General features: G+C 49.1%; 1 protein-coding gene across 9 annotated transcripts in view; it reads right to left on the reverse strand.

Moving 5' to 3' along the window:
- The window catches only part of LOC133344716 (tensin-3-like), a 110,266-nt gene that overhangs the window by 24,680 nt on the left and 63,067 nt on the right, over nt 1-22,519 (reverse strand). For 6 of the 9 annotated variants that reach the window (XM_061554809.1, XM_061554808.1, XM_061554806.1 and 3 more), the window contains 9 exons: nt 17,886-17,923; nt 9,042-9,080; nt 5,587-5,634; nt 3,845-3,900; nt 2,978-3,149; nt 2,658-2,708; nt 1,592-1,714; nt 912-976; nt 632-715 (listed from right to left, as the gene is read on the reverse strand). In XM_061554809.1, the coding sequence (XP_061410793.1) occupies nt 632-715; nt 912-976; nt 1,592-1,714; nt 2,658-2,708; nt 2,978-3,149; nt 3,845-3,900; nt 5,587-5,634; nt 9,042-9,080; nt 17,886-17,923 (676 nt within the window). Of the gene's footprint in view, nt 1-631; nt 716-911; nt 977-1,591; nt 1,715-2,657; nt 2,709-2,977; nt 3,150-3,844; nt 3,901-5,586; nt 5,635-9,041; nt 9,081-13,880; nt 14,142-17,885; nt 17,924-22,519 lie in introns of those variants that run through there. The other 3 variants (XM_061554811.1, XM_061554805.1, XM_061554812.1) reach the window with 3 other exon arrangements.

Raw genomic sequence — 22,519 nt, forward strand, 5'->3', positions numbered from 1 at the left:
GAGAGGGCAGCCAAAGGTGGACGCGCGCGCGAGGGGCCACACACACGGTATGCACTCCACGCATACCTTGGCTCCACTCGCTCAGTGAAAAACGAGAAGCAACTCGTCCCGGCGTGCGCTGTTTCCCACGGGCCCCACACGAGATTAGAGAGCGCCAGGGACCATCGAAAGCATCCACCCCTCCTCGCTCACCGTCAAGAGCGTGTCGTCTTGTGACCGCCGCTGGGGCAGTATTACATTAACTCACAATACCATGTTATCTACTCATTTAAGCATTCCAGCGTGCGTGTCCAGCAGGCCCGGGCGGGGGGAGCTAATACTGAGAGCATAGCTCGTGGATGACAATTTAGCTCTCCGATGTGGTTTCAGGTTGTGTCGCATGTCGCTCGACGCTTTGTATGGGACTCGCACAGTTGTGCAGTGTTACATAGAGAACATCGCGCCGAGCAACATGCTGTGTGGCGCAGCCCAAAAACACATCAGGAAGCTGTATAGCACAATGGTGAACACCCACGCAGCAGTCCATGGAGGGAGTGTTTGCGGACCCTGTTATGATTTGCAGGAGCACTTTTCAGGCAGTGTGTGTGTGTGTTCTCCCCCCCCCCCCCACCACCACCACACACCACCACACCTTCTCTGGGACGGCTGGGACAGCTTGGCAACTTTGTCGTCGTAAAACTTCTTCATTGCGTACCGGTCGAGCGCCTGGCTGGCACTGCAAAGAGTTAACGCACAAAATCCATCGCATAACGATGCCCGTGGCACACAAAGCCTCAGGCGAGGAGACGCGTCCTCCACCGTGTCCGCTGTGCACCCACGCTCAGCGTGGCCGTTTGTGTAAGTGGGAAAGAATGTCCGCACGTGAGCCCACGACGGGACGGTGGGTGGGTGGGTGCCCGCCGTGCGCCAACCTGGCGCAGATGCCGTTGTAGTACATGTAGGAGGCCACCACCACCCCCGTGCGGCACTTGTTCCCCTGCAGGAGACACCGCAGGCGAGTAGCGTCAGCGCGCGCTCCGCCCGATGGGCACGCGTCGCACGTCGGCCCCCTCGAGCTGCGCCTTCGAGGAGCGCCGCACGTACAGTACAGCGGAATACTCTCTCATTCAATTACACGGCGAGATGAGCGTGCGGAATGGCATCACGTAACACTTCAGGATGTATTCATATGCTATGTTATCACGCACTGACATGTGGGGTGCCGAGTTGCCTTTAGCAATGGCATTAATTTGTTATTCTATAAGCGTTTAGATATGTAATATAAATCCGAGCGGAGCTGTGGCGCAGTGGTTAACGCAGCGTGCTATGAACACGGGAATCCGAGTTAAATTCCCGTCCTCAAATAACATCAGTGGCGAGTTATATCTGTATCAGTCCTGGACCTCCTCTTTCACCAAACCGGACTAACCAGCGTGGTGAAGTATGGTCAAAGAAACCCAAATGATGGGCATGACACCCGGAGGCATTCATCCAGCAGTGGATGGATAAAGGAGCGTAAACGATGTTTACTATTTCTTTATATGTTTATGTAAGGAGGGATTCCGTACGGTGAGTGTATGTGTACGTGACTGGAGGGCGATTGCTCTCTTGCCTTGCAGTGGATGACCACGACGTGGGCCGGGTCGGCGTTCAGCCAGGAGTCCATGGCCTTGCAGATGCTGCACAGCACGTCCAGTGGGGGGGCGTGGAGGTCGGGCCACCCAAAATCCCTCACCTGAGACAAGAACATTGGGCTGCTATAAATGTCCGTACAATAAGCCGACCTATCATTTTTGGCCAGCTTGCTTCTGAAAACAAACTGCGTAGCGCAGCGGGGCCTTACCTGGTACATTTAAAAAGTTACATTTGAGCTTAGATGGCCCCACAGGCTCGGCTGCATGCCGCGCTCCCCCTCCCGTCAACACTGCACGTATACAGAATGCGTTTCATCGTAGTTCTCAGGTGCGGTTTCGGGTTGTGCCGTGCGTTGTTCAGGCTGATGGAAAACGTTTCACTCCTCGTGTTGGGAGCTTCGTGTTCCTGAAAAAGCTCCCAGCATGTCGAGTAAAACGTCGGACATCCACGCCAAACAACATTCGGCACGACACGGAAACACATCGCATCGCCACACAGTGCAACAGCGAAAACCCACGCAGTAGTTTTGCATGCATTTTTCGTTTAATAAAATGAAAAGCCACAGACAGCCCTCGACAGAGAGAACTGACAACCTTGAATAAAAAGTCCATGTGTGGCTGGTGTCTGTGGAATAGTTTTGCTCCGTGCCGCGCAGACATAACCGTGAAATTAAAGGTCCTTTCTCAACGCCGACTTCACATTGCCCTCACGCCGCACCAGAACACAATGTAGGGGAGGAGAACCACAGCGAGTACGGGGCTGGCGGGGACGCGGGCTACGGAAGCCCAGCTCCCTGCGGCGGTAGGGCTGGAGCGCACCCTGCCCCCCTCCCTGGAGCCGCCGAAGGACAATGAGGTGCGGGCGTGGGGTGGGGGGCATGCGCGGCCACTCCGCTCCACCGCCAAAACTCTTTGTTTCATTTTCCGCTCAAAACCGCAAACCGCCCCCCCCCACCCCGATAACAGCACCATTTACATGGTCAACCGAGGTCAAGTTTAACAAACAACAAAACGTGCGAGTGGGAGGTGCAGGTTGACACTTACGTGCACATTTAACTTCTCTATGTCATGTCTTCTCTCCGAAAGATTTATAACCTGGAATGAAAAATGTATCATGAATGATGAGTAGTCCAAAAAAACGGCGCAATGTGCTTTTGGCAACATCTCATGGCCCGCTGATAATTCTCTGCACGTCATTAAAGTTTAGAAATGCACGCCAGCGACTCGGCGGCCAGCACCGCAGCTTACGCGCGCAGGACGTTCGATTGTGCGTTTGTGGGGGCGCTCACTAGATAACCGGGCTTATATGAGTGGGGGGCTCACCCCGTACCCACGCCTGCATGTGGGGGGTGTGGGGGGCTCACCAGGTAGCCATTGGCGTGCTTGGAGTGCAGCATGCGCGCCACGTCCTGCATCTGCTGGTGGTAGGCGTGCGAGTCTCCGGCCGTCGGGGCGCACAGAGAGATGATGCGCTCCGTAATGTAGGTGAGCTCCAGGTCTCGGCCACCCTCCATGCTCAACTCCACGCCCCAGTGGCTGTTAGGAGGGGGAGGGTGGGGGGGGCAGAAGGCGATGCTATGCACAGCAGTGACCGCGTCCTCTGCCACTCGCCTTTGTGACTGCAGCGTCCCGTGGGCAGGTGTGTGCAGTGCTGTTGCTGTCTGCGGTGCGTACTGTTTGAATTGTATCTGCTTGGAAGTACACTATGTCAATCCAAAATGTATGCTTTTTTGTGATACTGCGGAAGGCACTTGTCGATAAGCATATATCACGAAAACTCAACACAATCGTCAATCACATTGCCCTCAATGGAATAAATATACAATGGGCTACGTTTCGGGTAAATGCCCTTCTTCATTGCATACGTGTCTAAAATGGATGTTGTTAAATTAACATTTTTTTGTACATTCGTATCATTTTGCCAGATATAGACATTGTACGATTGTTACCACCGAATGTAATAACACAAATCTTCCATACCACATTAAACAATCATTTTTTAAAAATCAAAACCAAAACGAATCAAAGTCTTTCTCAAGCCACGCAATCGACATTAGCAGCCCATGAAGCAGATGTGTCAGCAGTGTGGTCATGAGACCGCGTACAGATGAAGCGTACAGATAATTTACAACAAGAACCTCATTCAGTACATTCTCAAGGATTGGTTTATTTTTGACATTTTTTTTTATCCTTTCTCTCCTTAGAATTAAATATGATTGAGTTTCACTTACTGCTGAGGTTTACATGGAATTTTGCTCCACCCTTCGGGAGTGGGGCTCGACGAAACCTGCAAACATGGAATTTGTTTTAGCATAAAAAACCCCACAATACTTCGGCAAGACTTTTCTGGGAACTGTTATGAAACACATCGGGAGCTGAACATGTGCACACGATGAAATAGAATCTGGGTAAATTCCCGCAGAGCGTTTTCCTAATCGTGAAAATGTTGTTGAAATATTATTTGTGATCATGGGACCTCCTTTGCCAGTACCAAAATATGAGAATAGGTTTTCCCCTTTTTCTGGCAACAAAACAGGTGTTAAGATGTTAAAACACCAAACTGAAACCTTTAACAAGGAATCATGTCTGCATTAACCACAATACTTGTGGTCAGAATGCGAACAAAAAAAACGTACTCTGATAATATATGCATTGTCTTTGAAACTGATTGGTCTACACCAGAGACAGCTTTCTTTTGAGCCTAGTCTCAACACGGTGTTAGACGTCTTTTGGCATCTTCAATAAAAACAAATGCATATATTATCAGAGTATGTTTTTTTGTTTGCATTCTGACCACAAGTATTGTGGTTAATGCAGACATGATTTCTTGTAAAAGGTTTCAGTTTGGTGTTTTAACATCTTAACACTTGTTTTGTTGCCAGAAGAAAAGGGGAAACCTATTCTCATATTACATGTGATATAAGATGATTGTTGTGAATTTTAAAAAAACCTATTTATGGGTTTACTGTTAAATTGTGTGGGAGCGGTTTGTCTCTGTGTAGTGGGAGCAGTGGTGAAGTGGTTTTACGCACTACCCTACAATCCAAACTACCAGGATTAAATTCCCTACCATGGCTATCATGTCGTGGGACTGGCCTAGATCGACTCAGCCTTCAACAAGTACCTGGGGCCTCAGCACTAGGTAGACAAAGGTGTGGTGATAGCGACCCTGGTCCCCTAGTGCACCTTGATGACCTTAGAACATACTAACAGCAGCTGCCTATGTGGAAGATACTTGTCTGTGTGTTCGTGTACACGTGTGGTTGTGTGAGAGAGAAACAGTTAAAACGGAGAGCGGGAGGAAGTCTGGCAACCCAGCCATGGCTTGACATTCACCATTGGGGCCCCTTGCAGTGAGCTGTCCATATCCATATGTTCACAATGTGCCGTGCCCCTTGAAGCCCCACTCGGCACATAAATCACGATCTTGAAGGGGGACTCATTGTATTGGCAGAGAGCATACAGCCAGCACAGAGCTCGCTGATTGCAGAGGAGTCACGCAGAAGGAATCTGAAAGGAAGAGCGGCGGAGTGGCGCACGTGCTCTGGGAACGCTGCACCGTGGAGCGTGGCATGCGAGCGACTGCTGTGGAGGAGCGATGCCAAACACTTCTTTGAAAAGCCGCACGTTCACCCTGGCCTGTTGCTCTCCCTCTCTCAATCTCTCACTGTGCCCGTCACATCAACGAGACGATTTATATGCTTCGTGGTTCCCTCACACGTGATATGTCCGCCTCTGCTGCCCGTACTCGTAAATCAGTGACATTGGAGGCACGGCCAGTGAAACCAACTTCGATCTGCGAATATCCAGAGGTTACTCAATATTCCACACACAGCAACCGTGCTGGTAGGAAGGCATACATTACTCTCGCACATCAACAGCTTTTGTGCGCATGGCAATGGAATGTTTTTACCGTCACCCCGAGCGGAGGGGGGTGTCACTTACAGTGACACAATACGCGGAATCCACTCACCGCCGCGGCAGCCTTCACATGCTCGGTGTGCAGGCCAGAAGCGCCGGGCTGTGAGGTGGTGGCAGGGGGGAAGGGTGGGGGGGCGACAGGGAGGGGGGAGAGGGAAAGTATGAGAACAAAAAACACCGAGAGACAGGGAGAGGGCGGATTTGGCAAAGGGAGCGTGTTGTTGGGCATGGGCGAGGAATGAGAAGTACGGGTCAGGAAGGGGGAGATGGGGCTGCAGTGTGGGAGGGGGGGCAGGAGATGTATGGGTGAGCTGGTGGAGATGCGAGCCAGATGCCAGCAGCTGCTCCCCCCACACAGGGCACGTCGACATGCATTAGCGTTAACGCGGCCTCCACTGCACCAGCTGCATGCGGAACAACCCCATCTCATGGAATTTTTTACGTAGACAAAACACAGAGGTGCGCACATTTCTATGCTGCGCACGCGTGCGCGACACACTGGGTGTTTTTTTGTACGTTCCATGCCGGTGATTGTTCCCATTAATGGAACTCAATGGAAGCGTAATTTGCTAAGTTGTCAGCGCAAATCAGGAAATGTTACATTTCCGTCCACACCTCGACACTCTGCTCCCCCCCGCTTTTCCACGCTAATGAGGAAGAAATTTAAAGAGAATATTACGTGGAAAAGCCTCGGAGCCGGGAGAGGAGGCTGGAGTCCCCGCGTGATTGCACGGAGATATCTCCACATGCCGATACGCGGCTCGAGGGCCGGTGAGAGATGGCAAGCTGTCAATCAACGCTGATGGACCCGCGCTAATGTATAATCAAAAAGTGGAGCGTCTGATCTGAGCCACAACCGAATACTCTAAGCCCACCGCTGGGCTTAGAGTTTGCTTTTTCTTTGCTTAATTAAGCCACACTAATTGGAGAAAGTTTTTCCAAGGTATTGGTTGTACAGTGGTCCCTCGGTTAACGATATTAATTGGTTCCACGAAAACCATCGTTAACTGAAATTATCTTTGATCGAAAATAGGACACACACGTTAAACGCCTAATTTGTTCCAAGACGAAAGAAAGTTGACTTTATAAACATAAGTTTATCATATTTAAGATTGCAAATTTAATAAATAAACGTTATAAGAACATGTTAAAGCATTAATATTCATAGAAACATGGATTAATAATAAATAAATTGCGCAGAAAAAAGATGCATAAATAGAGCATAACATTTTTTTACCTTAGGCTCAGAAGATGGATGGCTTAAGGCAGGGGTGGGGAACCTTTTTTCTTCCAAGGGCCATTCGGATATTTGTAACATCATTCGCGGGCCATACAAAATGATCAACTTAAAGATTAGCCTGTTATATTTGGTCAAACATTTAATTAACTCACCCCTAATGTGATGGCTGGAACTGCTTCTCTTTGGTGAGGCGTGTGATGTTAGCTGGTGTTGATGATGTTGCTACTCGCAACTGCTTTTCCAGGTTTGCTCCTAGATTGATTGAATTTCGAGTCCCGCCTGCGGTTGCCTTGGCAAGGCCAGACTAAATTATTTTGCGGGCCTTGTACGGCCCGCGGGCCGACCCCGATTCATTCTTACACTTGTGACTCGTACTTTCGCTACACGCACGGGGCAGGAAGCGAGGAGTCTAATCATCCCCTGCCATCACGTGAACATGGATTTGACGGCACGTAACTGTATCGCCGGCGCTAGAAACGAGTCCAAAAAATGTAGTGTGCTATCCGACATGGATGCTACCGATGATGAGCGAATAATTTGCTGTACAGTACTGTGCTTTATTAAGCATTCATGTACATTTATGTACACTTTATATACACTTACATTGTATACTACACTCGTATAGGCGAACTCCAACTTATGCGAATTCGCACTTACGTGGGGGTACATGGAACCTAACTCCCACGTATTCTGAGACCTCACCGTATTCAAGAGAGCTGTTTTTCATAAACATTTAAAAGATATCAGCCAGTTGGTCTCAAAACGCTCATAAAATAGATTCGCTGATTGGCCGAGGTCTGCCGAGTCCACTTAGGAGCACTCCGATTGGCTGAAATTGGTGGCCGCGTGATATCGTAAACCATGTCGTTCATCGAAAATGTTTCGTTAATAGAAGCAATGGGACGTTATGGAACCTGGATCGTTAATCGAAACATCGGAAGGCAGCCAGGCGGTGAGATGACGCCAACAGTTTCCGAAGCTCTGCAGTCCTCTATATATTAATGTTTTCAGTCAATTAACGAGTGTTCATATATGTGGGTAAAGAGTGAAGCACCTCGAGCAATCCCACGTACGCGAGGCAGCAACACTCGATCCCATACAGAAGGGATAGATGGTAATAGTCCACGCTCTGCTGCACTGCTTTCTCCTTGCCAGCCAGGGATGTGGCAGCTCGCCGCCCACGGGGAGGGAGTTTCACAATATGTGCAGAGCCACCACCGCCCAGCTAAATATTGCATGTGGCATCGCAGGGACCATTAGGGTTGGTGATAGCATGGGGAGGCCTTCACCCAGCAGTGGATAGACAATGGCTGCTGCTGCCGATGATTATGGTGGTAAATTTTGCGCATATTGCAATAATATATATTGCACAGCAAGGCAAGCTGCATGGACAGTGGCGTGGCGAACAAAGACCGAGCTGTTGTGTGGGGTCTCTGTGAGAGTTTGTGTATGGGAGTCTGTTTGAAATGTCATCAGTGTGGTTTTAGTTTCTGAATGCGGCAGCTGTGACCTGGGAGCAATCATGTTTGTGGCACCAACCTTCGCCGACCTGTGTAAAGCAGTTTCATGCTCCGGAATCCAACAAAACCCACTATTAAATATTTTAAATGCTGCCCTTTAAATGATTAAGAATGTTTACTGTTATCATTATTATTTATACGTCCTGCCATTTTTCGATGACAACAGCAGCCCTCATTGTAACATTTGAAATGATCACGTGCCGCAAACTAATGCACTATTGATTCCCAGTGTCATTTACCGATATTCGTTATTATGCTTTCAGCAACGACGGCCGAAATCTCCAAATTTACACGACGGTCATGCGCCAAGAGCCTCCTGTGTGAATTGGTGGTGGGGGGGGGGGTTCTGCTGTGGGGGGGGGGGGAGCAGAAGAGCGTCGGGTGGAACATGCTGCCACGGCTCCGCTGGATTCTCGGCAACGCGTGACGATTGGTCACGTCGACACTCGACAAACATTAAACACCGAGACGAAGCGACGCAGGCGCACACCGCGGGGGGCGCGTGGTCACGGTGACATATTTCCAGAGAACGAACGGTGCAGCAGCAGCAGCAGCAGCTCTGCAGCTGTGCCACTAAGTTTGCTGACATGCAGGTAGTAGATGGTAGTCGGTGCTTTATTCAATCCATAGACTCTATGACAGCAGCTGGTTGCATGAACTTGGAAGTCTTAATTTATTTTTAACCCCCCACCCCGCTGCTCAAAAGGCCACCCCACGCAGTGTGGCTGACACAGCTCAGACACTCACCAACTGGTAGTTAACCGGAGGGGTGCACGGGGTCACGACCTGCAACACAGCGAGGCACAGGGGGCACTCGGGTCAGCTGACAAACACGCACATTAGCAGGGACCCAGGCCCAGCTGCGGAGCCGACCTTCATCGCTCAGTGTCTGTTGTTTGCCGTAAATCCTGCGATTGCATCCCCCAGGTTTTATATGTAAACAACAGCGTGCACACAGATACCTGCCGTTCCATTCTCAGATTCATTGAAGGCAATGCTCCTGAAATTTTCTGTAAAATTGTTGTTCGTTTTGCTTACATTGACATGCTAATCTCTCACAATACAATGGCCACCTCCCAGCTCTCCGATCTTACATTAACATGCAAATTTAATATCTAGCCCCGCCCACTTCGCTTATGACCCTTGGGCTACACCCATCTCAAACCTTTATAACATCCTGCCTCAGCAGCTCTCTCGCTATATTTTTTTCCTGCCTCAGCAGCTCTCTCGCTATATTTTTTTCCTGCCTCAGCAGCTCTCTCGCTATATTTTTTCACCTGATGACGATTGCTTGTGTTGCGATCGTGATATTTTTATTATTATTTTTCTATCTACGTGGCTTTACCGAAAGACCTAAAGAATATGAATTCCTGCAGTCACGAAAGCTTTAAGTCAAGAAAATTATGAAATTACACTGCAGCGATTTTTCTTAAATTTTAATGCATTTTGGAAAATACTGAACACCAACTATTTCTTTGTAGTTTTATTGCACCAGAGAGGCAGCGGTGTAAGAATTTAGCAGTTGGCCCTCGCTAGCTCACGAAAACTCCCCCCCACCTCCAGCTTACCCCGCCCACCATGTAAACACATGTTGAAGAGCCACATTCACATTCAGCAACTATAATTCTTGTGAATTTTTACTTAAGATTATCCTCAACAAGAGTTCGAGTAAACACAAAAAAATATGTGGCATCTCTTCAATCCCCTCAGCATTGTAAAAAATGGGATCTAAGAGACGCCAACAATCCCGCATACTTTGCTTTCCTACGCAGTAAATATGCCTGCAGCATCTTGCAGAGTCCCATGCCCCGTGTTCGCAGGGATCGCCGCTGTGGCTGTAGAACAAGGGGCCACAGGGCCAGATGGAGATCCTCCCAACACTCGCCAACTTTCAGCACCTGGCTGACCAGCCAGCGAGGCCCTCCCCTTTGCTTCACGGGAAATTACAAGTTGAGTAAGAAGTGGCACAGAATTTATTTCCCAGAACGCGTACAAACATTCTCACGTGGCGCACACGGCACAACATCATCTCAAGACTGTGAAGTGTATCAGGGCGTGCCAGGTGGACTGGTTGCCCTCCACGTGGACTGATTGCCCTCCACGTGGACTGGTTGCCCTGCACATGCTGCAGGAGGCTGTTGCAACATGACCCTGTGGCTACGTGGGCTGACGTACACTCAAGTAACATCGACGTACATGTGCACGAATTTCAACATTTACTTCTCTTGTGTATCGGGCGCACTAACTGTGTGAGAGTCACGTGTAAAAGCATTCGCTAAAATAGTGTGTCCCTGAATGGTTGGCAACAAGTGGCACCGTTGGCGTGGCCAGAAGTCGAAGGAAGTGTGGCTCTCTTAGGCCCGACTACGACTACGCGGGTTGTCGCGGTCGTGCTGCACGGTGCTGCGACGCGTGTTCGGGTCGCACCGCGTGCCGCGCTGCACCGCCCAGAGGAGCTTTCAGCTCCTGGCACTGAAGCAGTGACAAAAGCTCCCAGCACGCGGAGCGAAACGTCGGACAACATGCCGTACAACACGCTCCATATATATAAAAACAAAACCCGTTATGCAAATGTCCGTCGCTATGGAACTAAACCTTTCCACCAGGAGCACTGCCTCGCAAATTTTTATTTTTAGCAAACGTTCTGCGCTGATGGGCTGGCGGTTAATTCGTTTTGAGAGTTAGGCAATTACCTTCGTGAACTTTAAACATTTTGGACGAATGCCAATCCCGGTTGCAAATTCCAAAGCTGGGACTCACGAGTGCAATGTTTTAAATTATTTACAAGGTGATCCTGTCTCACAGGCATGTACAGTGCACACAAGCTTGTGTTTAAGAGAAACGCACGACTGCTGTAACACGCTACAGCTTCAGTTATTCATTGCACGCTACTCATGAAGGACAAAGGTGTTCTCTTTGAAAGCACTCAGGATAATTTGTATCAATAAAGGTAAAGAATACCACAGCCTTGCTTTTTAGTATAATATAATTAGCTTTGTTTACCCAGAAAGCCTCAGTGCATCTCAATGTTCCTTCTCATGAAGGTCCTGCACTGCGATGTTTGGCTCTATTGCCCGAGCGATGCTTTGCATGATCAAGGAACCTGCTGTGTGTAGTCACCTGGAGCAGACGTTACAATGCACAATCAGAATGTGTCAAACACACGCACTCGACAACCCACCGGTCCCTGATCTTGAACTCGGCACGTGAAAGTCTCGAGGGCACAGTCTCGGTGAGGAGTCACACACTGGGTGGGGGAGAGCCCCCTCCCTCCCCAGACATGTGACTTATAAAGCAACTCCACCACGGCAGAATGACTCCTCTCCCTGCTAGGGACTCTTCGGTGACAAGCGGCGCGGGGACGGACGCGAGATCATCTCCCCGCGTCTCCCCGCGTTTCGCCGTGCCGCCCGTGTGTTCACAGCGTCCCCGTGCAACTTGCAAGAGCGCCCACCTAATTGACGCCGGCCTGTGTTTGAAACATGTCGTATTTTCTTAGTTGATCTCACTTCGTGTAAACGTGCTCGGCTGTTTTAAGGATTTATTTCCACAATTATGGCAAAAAACGAATGGGAACTTGTTGAACGACGCTGGCCCTCGAACGTGTTTCTGTTGGCGCGAACAACACTGTCGGGGGGCCTCCTTCGACCTGACCTTATCGGACCCAAGCATCTGAGGAATGCTCAGAGCTCAAGGGCTCCCAGGCGTGGGGTGGCGGGGAATGCAAACATGCCGAGCTCGGGCCTCGCCGGCGCGCTGTCCACGCTATGGCCGGCTCGGCCTGTGCGTGCGTAGGTGCTGGCCCCTTGCACCTTACAGTTCCTCAGGCACAATAAGCGAGCGAGCGCCAGTGACGGACCACTTTGTATTGCGAGTGTGCGCATTCAGGTCGCTCACGTGGAATATGATTTTCCTTGCATTGAACCCGCCGTGGATCTTATTGTCCTCGTGTCAACAAGGGGGACCGTGGGAACGCATGACTACAGCTGCTGGACCCAGAGAATGTCACCGATGTTCAGGCTGCCTGAGTGCGAGATCCCTTTTTGTGGTCTGTCTATGAGAACAATGATCCACCATATCTGAGTGTCAACAATTCGCTGTCCTGTCTAGAGTATGGGAGAGATCCTCTAGCCTGTAACAGTACCAAATAGAGGGTGGTGAGGTGTCCAAACTTATTTCCAAACCCCCAGCAAAGCTGGCCCATCTGTAAACGTCAGCCCAGCTAAATGAGAGTAAATGTTTCCACCACGTGCACAGGATTCCTCTCTGCAGGCTACCTGATAAACGATAAAGCCACCACACATTGCATAACGGCCTTTCTGTCGTGGTCTATAAGACCACTGCAGATAAATGATTTGGGAAAAGTGGCAGCAGAGATGGCAGCCCTTGTCTTTGAAGCATCACAAAGCGCGGGAGCACAAAGGCGCGTACAGCTCGAAGCTCCCAGCCTCTGCGGGGGTTTCAGGTGAGATGATTTGGCAGGTATCATGTTCGCACTGCTATGGTGCGGATGCGCTGCCTGTGATTCTAGCGTACTTGACAAGCTGTCATTCTTCCACTCGTGTTGCAAATGTCAAGAGGACTCCACCCTAATTACATCAAATTTAAATGTAAAACATATACGTAGGCCACCTTGATCCAAAGCACCCGCGATCACGAGGCAGCACATTCTACGCGCTAAGCCCGGTGAACATCGAGTGAAGTCGTCTCTAGCAGCAGGAAAATCGCACTGAATTATTCCTCTAAATCCATTTGTCAACAACACTAATCCTGCACTGGTGCGATTTACAAGGTGTCAGCTCAACGAAGGGGTGACCTCATTGAGTGCCGCGTACAAATGAGGACCACGGAGAGACGGCTGCCTGATATTTGACTTGACGCTCGGGGTCGTCGCCAACAAATATCACGTCCGACGTCACCACACTCCTGGTGAACACTAATATCCCCAAGCGCCCCTAATCGCACCTTTAGAGATTCCCACATCAGCGTAAAACAACCACAATTAAAGTTGAATTCAACTCCATTCCCGTAGCGCATTTAAGCTTTTTTTCACTGCGATGTTACCGAATTTGCTCGCCATGTGATCCACACTACTGCGCTGTCGGGGTCGTGGTCCAAGGCCCCACATTCTCAACTCCCAGCCAGACATATCCCCTCCACTGCCCTCATCTCACCTCCTCCTCACGTGTCCGTTTCATGTTCAATAGGACAAGTGGAGCCACGTAATGAAAAGAAAACAACTCGGTCGTCTCTGACGCATCCCAACGCTGACACTGGCCCCATTCAAGCAGACACTGCTTTGTTCCTCGTGTGCTTCCTTCCATGTGTGCAAGTTGAGCAATCACTTCAAACGATGCACACGGCGCCGCCAAAATTTTATAACATAAAATCTATCACAGCGTGAACAGTTCCTTTAGTGCAGAAAAAAGCCACATATTTCAGTCCGCAAGAAATCAGTGCAGCACGGTTTAGCGCACTGCAGATAAACTTAACATTCGTAGATTTATACCTCGCCAACAAATAATACAAAAGTATAAAACTACAAACTGCATCATTATTCCGCGGCAAAATCAAGAAGTGACTTACCAAGCTGGGGCAGATGGAACCTCGCCTGGCCAGCAAATCACAGTGACAGGGGATGGAAGGCGAGTCTCACTTCTGTCTGGTCGACTCCGTTTCTGAATCCGTTTCACTTGCCCACAAAGACTGGGACATGCGTAAAACATTCGCGTGCAGCGGTGGCGGGGAGCGTGCCCAGCCCCTTAGCACCCTCCAGCTGTGAGCTCCCCACACTTGTTTATCCACAGAGAGGGGAAGCAACGCGCCAAAAACTCCGCTCGCAGCACGCCCAAAAAAGAAATCTGGCCACCTCCCTCCCATACACTCCCCCCCCTCCTTCCCGTAGAAATGGGAGCGCTCGTCCACTCGGCTGGCCGGCTGGATGCGCCACCCTCCCGTACCCCATGGCATTCGCGCTCAATGGATGTCTCAGGCATGGCAGGCACGCATGCGCCTCTACGCACAGCAATCTCCAGCCAAGTGTAATGTTTAAATGTGACGAAAGGAATGTTTTACGGACTGTGGTGTCTGTACTTATTATGCAATAGTACTCGTCCACAGGGGTGGTCCTAACCTGACAACGGTGCTTTTATAAATATCAATTGTGTCCGTCTCTTAGACGTCACTAAATTAGTACGAGTCCTGCTAAATTTCCAAGTCTCACAAGTATGGGAAGTATGTATTTGAAGGCGATGCGGACGAGATGTCTTGGCTGACCCTTTGCTTTGCTTTTACTGTGACGCTTATGCGTTCTCCATCGCCCGTCTGGATCTGGCTCCTTCCTGGAATCAGCTCCATCACCAAATCCACCCCCGCACCCCCCCCAACCCCAACATTTAAAAATACTCAGTCCAATAATGTTTTATTGTGCCTGTTATTTCACGTAGCAAGAATCTGCTCGTGTAGCAAAAAAACATGTTTTCCAAGCGAGGCAATGAAAGATCCCATTTGCCCAAAATCGTCACCCACCACCTCCCCCCACCCACGCCACCCCCCATGGCTGCTACATTTCAGTGCACGCGCCCGGCCTTCTCCCTCCGGACCGGCTGAGCTCTTCAGGCCAACGAGCAGACATATCAATGTCTTCCTTATGTCTGATGTGAAAGGGCTGCAAGCAAAAACAATGCAACTCGCGGTGATTGCACAATCTGCGCACGCAGAGGAAATGTCCGTTTGCCGATTGGGATCCAAATGAGGAGCTCAAACTTTTGACAATATCCAGCTACTCTCAGATCTACAATTTTTCAAAACAAATCTGATGAGTCTGAATTATTTTTAAAGTGCAGTAATGTAAAAGCCAGGCGCGCTTAAGAGGACATGAGGACCCTGGCAGGAGTGTTCTCGACACCCACGTTCGCTAGGAGCGCTAACGGAAGCTCGTGTCCTGTCCATGTCGAGCTTGCGCTGGCTCTGCCTCGGGGCAGGTGTTTTGTCTTCCGTGCAAGTGGCCTGTTGGCACGCCATGGTTGATTAAACCACTTCCTTGTTATGCGCAAGACTGAATAATGACAGGAAACTGGTGCTTTTAAAATTATTTTGCTCCAAATAGGATAGTGACTCAAGTGTAAGTGGTCAGGATTGGTTTCGTGAAAGCTGCAAACGACCACATCCAGAAGTGCAGGTGCAAGGCCGCCTCAGCCAGCGCCACAAAACCACATGGCACCGCGCTCTCCCCTGGTGACTGAGCCACGTGGCTGCGCTCCTCTTACGAGCGATTTGGAGCACTTAGCCGCACACCGTGCAACAAAGCATGTCTCGGGATTTAAGTGAGTCAATACTCATCAGGAGCACAGATCGTGCACAGAACTCCCCATGACACCCAAGGATAAATGACACACATGCCGCACCGTGGATGAGACATGGCTAAGCTTGACACGAATGTCGATACGCGAATGCACACGAGATTTAAGACGATATTTTGTTTCAGGTGCCCGACTGTTATCTAGCACTGTGATGTATTGTGGGAATCCGCCTCCCCCAATCGGTTAAACCGTTCACGTCAGCCGTAAAGTCGACATGTCTTGCAAGTTGTTATTTTATATATTTACTGTAGCTCAAGCAACCTTTCACACAAAATGTCCACATGTGGCATAAGCTATTACATGTGCAGTCGGTGCAACTGCACCAGGACCCATGGACCGGAGGGGGGCCAGGCGCTGAGCTATAGAGGAGGTAGACATTAAACATGAAGGTCCCATTCCTTTCCTTGCACCAGGGCCGAAGCCAACCAACGCCATGCCATGGGCTGTCCACCTGCTCCGGGTGGCACCAGGTGGCCAAGAGATGGCGTGAGAAGCAGGAGGTGGGTACAAATCCAGGTGGTATCGATGCGTTGTGGTGGCGCAAGTGGCAATAAAACCCAAACCAGCCTGTCTGGTCTGCGGCGAGGCGCCTGCGAGCCGTGGAGACGAGGAGGAGGTGACATCGCCTGATAGATCCTTCCAAACGCACCACGATGGATGAGGTTGCAATGACCTCAAGATGCATGTCCTGCTGCGATAACCCCGGGGAGCTCGGCGCACCACGGCACGGGCGCGTCATTATTCTCATGGTGCGCCGTGCGTGTGCAGGTTTATGGGATCCGTCGACAAACCACTGCCAATTAAGTAATTCAATGAGGGGCAACATTTTTTTATCACTACTTAATTTCCCATGGCACATTAATGTCGCCACATTCTTTGCCATCTCGCTGTCCGGTGTCACCCTCATAGCCGCGGCCGAGGGTTGATGCCCATGGCAGATGCCCTCCACCGTTTGTGTGTTTCAGCGTCTCCCATGTCTCTGTCTCACCCTGTTCCATCAACTGATCCATTTCCTCTTCCCCCTCTTCCCTTTCATGTTCCCTTGTAGCATCACCTGCGTCACGTCTCCAGCTGATCCTCTTCGGATGTATCCTGTATACGCCACCTTGATTCTCTTTTCACCACAAAAACTCATATTGCTAAAAACTGTGAATAAGGCAGGGGCTTAGTAAATATGTGCGTGTGTGGCTCGCTGTGTGTTTAGTTGGAGGAAGCCACGGTTACGATGCAATGACACAGTTTGCTTTGTTTGGCTTTATAAGGCCAATGCTGAAATAAACACACTTTTGTGATTGTTACACAAACAAATAATATTTAGCAAGCCTGATTACACTCCTTGATGCTCGAGATTTCATTTGTTTTTATTTGTAGCTCGGGGGATGTTGTGCTTGTTATTATTTGTGCGTTTCGTCTTCCTCATTTGGCATACACAGTCCGATCGTAGAACAGGTCTTACGGTGAAACGTTAGGTGGGACGGGTCCATTAGCTTGATTCTGTTTCACTTCACTTTCCTCATATCTGGGGTTCTTATTTTGCTGTCGGTAAAGAGCAATGGCAAACTCACGCACCTTTCACTTCCTGCCAAACGCGAAGTTTTTTTCACAACAGGATGTGAAGATGACCCCGAGTTTGACCCTGAGTTCACACACCCGGCGCTGGCCCCAGGGAGACGGCCACTGCCTCTGCCATGGGTACCCCTTAACTTGTAGTGGCGAGATGTTAACTACCTCGCCTGGTCAGCAGGAGGTCGTGGGTTCGATCCTGACCCTGATGCCTGTATATTTGGAGTTTGCATGTTCTCCCTGTGGTCGTGTGGAGTTTTCTCCAGGTCCTCCGGTTTTTACCCTCCACATTTAGAAACATGCGTTCAGGCTATTTAGCTGCTATACATTAAATTAAATAAAACAGTTTAACTTTTAATAGTCTAACTCCACTGCGTAGAACAACTCGGCTCTAAGAATGAGAACATCGCAGATGTTCCAGACAGCTATCAAGACTGGATAGTCAAGATGTTATACAACATGGTAATGGGAAAAGGTAAAGGCATAGCCCTGCAATTTCTTGCTTACGCCACTGCTGCTACAATGGCCTCCACCAGGGAGAGATCCCCTATAGGGTAATTTGAAGAGGGGGCAGTACTCACACTTTTACCCCACCGCACGTGGCCTGAGGACAGTATCTCAGAACATGGATGCACACATAATAGAATGAAAAACTCCACAGTCTTACCTTGGATTCACATTTTCTGTGGCAGGTGAACTTGCAGGCTGCAACAATGAAAAAGTAAGATATGAAAATTAATATTTTGATGGAAAGGCTTACAAATAAGCACATTAGAGCCACAGTGAATAATCACCATGGAGACACTGCTCGCGGCGTCGCTGCTGTGGCAAGCACTCTGGGTGCCACTTACGGTTGCCACATCTGAGGTGGAAGAAAACCAGAATATATCATGGTCAAAATACAATCTCACAATACCAGAATATGGGAGAACTATAAGTGAATTAATTGTTTTAAGTGGTGAATTATTATCATATTTAAAAAAACGGGATTTTAATGTTCCGGAAAGACTTATAGATTTCCCAGGACAGCTACCTCAAAAGGAGCATGATCCTGGAAAAACGGTGAATGGTGGCAACAGTAGCACTACTCTGGTTATCTGCTCAGTAGCGATGACATCGACACAAACTCTGCAGTCTCTGACCACTCAGGCCACGGTCAAGGATACAGCTCTGCACCAGCCCCGGCCCGAGCCACATTACATTTCTGGATCACCTCTCAAAGAATATTGACACAGCAGAGATTGGCAAACGCAAGCTGAGGGTGGTGCTAGAGAAGGGCTGACACCTGGAGCTCCAGGCTGTGAATGTGCACCCTGCACAGCGGTTAGCACACTGTGCTACGAACCCGGCGACACGAGTTCGATTCCCGCTCACGACCAACACCGGTGACGATTATCTGAACAGGTCCTCGGCCTCTCCTAGGTCGACTCAACCTCAAAATGAGTACCTAATGCGGTGTGTAAACTTGGCTACTTGGGAGACAAAGGCGGCCGGGCGTGGTACTGGCCACCCACCCCATTGATTGCCGTGCCGACCTTTATAGGTGCTACTCGCTGACAGCACTTGCCCCAACAGTATATTGAGGCTATATGGGGAAACTGTCTTTGTATTCGCACCCTGCACTCCACCGGCCACCGCGCACGGCCCTCAGTGCTGCTCCACCCGCCCTGCTGGCCAGCCACAGGTCAGCGTGCGGCAGCGAGCGCGGCAGGCCTTGTTTGGGGTCGTTCTGTGCTTCAGCTCCCCCTCTAGCGGATTCCAGAGAAGTGAGCAGCGTGTGGAGTGCCATTGTACAGCTTTCTGCCTTAAAAGGATTGTTTTGGCTGCAAAATCTGATGTTGAATGCACCAGCCCTGTTTGGTGATCCTTGCAGGCTGCTCATTACAATGTACCATTAGAGTATCTCACTTAACGAATGAATAATAATAGCACAGTTATAATAATAAAAAAGTGCATCTTTGGAAATATTGAATATTGATTTACCCTATGTCTGGTTGAATTATTTTTGTTCACAGGTTAAAAGACCACTGACCTTATTTTCAGACTGTTCCACGTCACATCTGCTCACGACATTATGAAGGCATCTTGAGAGATCAGTTTAACACGTAGGCTTTTACGACCAATATTATCCATAAGAGTTTGTTTGGAACTAATAACGAATTGGCATGTTTTGTTTACGTGACAAACCTTAACCATGTGTCAGGCGGTGGCGGGGTTAACGACATTTATATTTACACGATCTAACCGAAAAAAACCCTCTATTATGGATCTTGAGACATGTTAGCCTGACCAGGACTGCAAGGCAGGACTGCAAGGAAGGGTTGCTGGAAAAGCCACAGAAATATCGACACAACATGGTGTGTCCAGTGCTAAAGCTGCATAGAGGTTTATGCCTGCATCCTGCAAGGGTCAGAGAGCACTAACGGCTACAATGTCCTCAATGACCCTTTCCTGCAGGACCCTAATGCAATTCTAGAGTGACCCCTAACTGTACCCCTGTGACCGTTCATGTTATTGCAAGCCACAAGGCTGACTCACAATCCAGAGGAAAATTATTACAATTTCCAGGGCCCCATTTTCATCCACTTACAAAATAAATGCGGGCCGTATAAGGTCAAAATTGTACACCAGCTATTGGCAGTGCATGTGACTGTGGTTGTCTCTCCCGTTAATACGTAACAAAAATCATGACCTTATTCAGATGTCTTTCATTAAGCCAACTGTCAGCAGAACAACAAATACTGCAAGCGGATGTTTCTCCCAAGTCCAAATACAGAGGCATGCAAGGTATGCTACAGTGTCAATGTTTACATGTCCCGCTTAGTCTCTTGTCCTTCGATGGGCGCCCATCGATCTATTCCAGGGGCCCAGAGGTGACAGCATTGCATGCCCTCGTGAACATTACAAGGGCTGCAAAGCCATATTTACTGGGCTGTACAGTTGGGACACTGGGCTTTATGGCTGGGACACTGGGTTGTATGGACGCTGGGCTACATGGCTGGCACACTGGGGTGTATGGCTGGGAGCTAATGAGTTGGTTGGGCTACATGGCTGGGATACTGAACTGCATGGCTGGGAGCTAATGAGTTGGTTGGGCTACATGGCTGGGATACTGAACTGCATGGCTGGGAGATAATGAGTTGGTTGGGCTACATGGCTGGGATACTGAACTGCATGGCTGGGAGCTAATGAGTTGGTTGGGCTACATGGCTGGGATACTGAACTGCATGGCTGGGAGATAATGAGTTGGTTGGGCTACATGGCTGGGATACTGAACTGCATGGCTGGGAGCTAATGAGTTGGTTGGGCTACATGGCTGGGATACTGAACTGCATGGCTGGGAGCTAATGAGTTGGTTGGGCTACATGGCTGGGATGCTGGGCTGCATGGCTGGGAGCTAATGAGTTGGTTGGGCTACATGGCTGGGATACTGAACTGCATGGCTGGGAGCTAATGAGTTGGTTGGGCTACATGGCTGGGATACTGAACTGCATGGCTGGGAGCTAATGAGTTGGTTGGGCTACATGGCTGGGATGCTGGGCTGCATGGCTGGGATGCTGGGCTGCATGGCTGGGACATGAGTCTGCATAGAAGGGACACTGTGTTGTATAGACGCTGGGCTGCATGGCTGGCACACTGGGGTGTATGCTGGGACACTGGGTTGTTTGGCTCAGTTAGCGGTGCTGCTCACTGGCAGTGGTGAGCTGCAGAAGCCCGGGAGCTGGCAGCCAGTAGGGGCCGCCCGACACCGACCGTGGGCTGGGGACGACGCCGAGAACTCTGCGGCTAATGTCACCGCCCGCCATCTCGACCCAACTCCCCCATGCCTTCCGGGCAAGGGGCGTGCACTACTAACCTGCACAATTAGGTGTCATTTAGAGCTCTCAGCCGCACATAATGAGTGGAGATAATAGGTTGGTTGGAATAAACGGCACAGCTGTGATTGTGTACCCATTGGAAATGCCTCACTGATTAAGTGAACAGATTTAACAAGATGTGCATATGACATCAATGTATTAATTTAATATAAAAAGGTAAAGAATAGTATTTAGACACGCTTCATCATCCACTTCATATGTATCGTTGTTGCTCACATTCCGGATGTGTTGATTCAAGGTGTCCAAAAAATAACAAACACAGGGCCTGTTCTACTCTTTAAAAATAAGCTAAAATAATACACTTTTCAGTCCAACTGCCCAATGGCCACATGCACACACAAACCCTAATCCGCATCCAGTGCACACACCATGGCAGATGATGCAGACACCTGATGCACAAATGGAAAATTAAAAACTCTCCAGTGTGCGACTGTGGTGGTTCTCCAGACCAGACTGTACAACATATAATGACCCAATGCCCAATACACAAATACAAAGGAGACATCACAGTAATACACTCCGTTATTTGGGCTTGACCACCTGAATATGAAATTGTCGTTGTTGCTCTGCATCTACATCAGCCATACGAAAGAAGAAGGGCCTTAAAAACAAATGTCTTACAACAGCAGAGTTGGGCCTGTTAGACGCATGCTACTACTGTGTTGCCCAATGTTCTCGGTGAGAATAATCCACAAACACCTTGGGGACCTGCTCAGTGGAGTACAACAATATCTTTACAAAATGTGTATAGATGTACTATGATAGTCGATTGTGGATAGTGAAACCATAGATATACACCGTCTACAAAGAAGACTAATGGAAAACACCGGTCCAGAAACCCCATATGCCGATGCTAATTCATTTAATGTTGAGGTTGTGAAACAATAACCCTTACTTTCTATTTGCAGGTGTATCACTCCTAATCCACCATGATGAAACGTTATCTATGTGTAACAATGAGAGTGCTTCTTTGATTATTTACAATGTATGTATGTTGAACTACTTTCACACCGTACATATGCAACCGTGTTCATCAGAGGTATGGGGAGCAGGACAACATAGTGAACACACAAAAAGCAGTTCTAAAGAAATGAGTTTTCAATTTAGAAAGGATACAATGCCTAACCTGTGTAATAAAGACAATGAAAAATTTAAATGACAACCAGCCGGTGAGATGCATTCATTCAATCTAAAATCAAAACTCTGCCATGCATTTGTAGCCGCGTTGCATAAATCACACACGTCTGCTGTGCGTTAAATGCTTATCGCGGCCCTGTGATTTGCATTGATGTGCCAAGGCCTGCAGTGCGGTGATTCATCAGCCGTGCAATTTCTGCAAGTTGCCTGCGAAGAAAACCATTCGTCATTCAATAACAAATACGGCGCTACGAAGTAGTGATGCATGTTATGACCTGTGTTGGTA

The sequence above is a fragment of the Lethenteron reissneri genome, chromosome 20 (assembly GCF_015708825.2).
Source record: "Lethenteron reissneri isolate LAM-NWPU_2019-01 chromosome 20, ASM1570882v1, whole genome shotgun sequence".
Taxonomy (NCBI): domain Eukaryota; kingdom Metazoa; phylum Chordata; class Hyperoartia; order Petromyzontiformes; family Petromyzontidae; genus Lethenteron; species Lethenteron reissneri.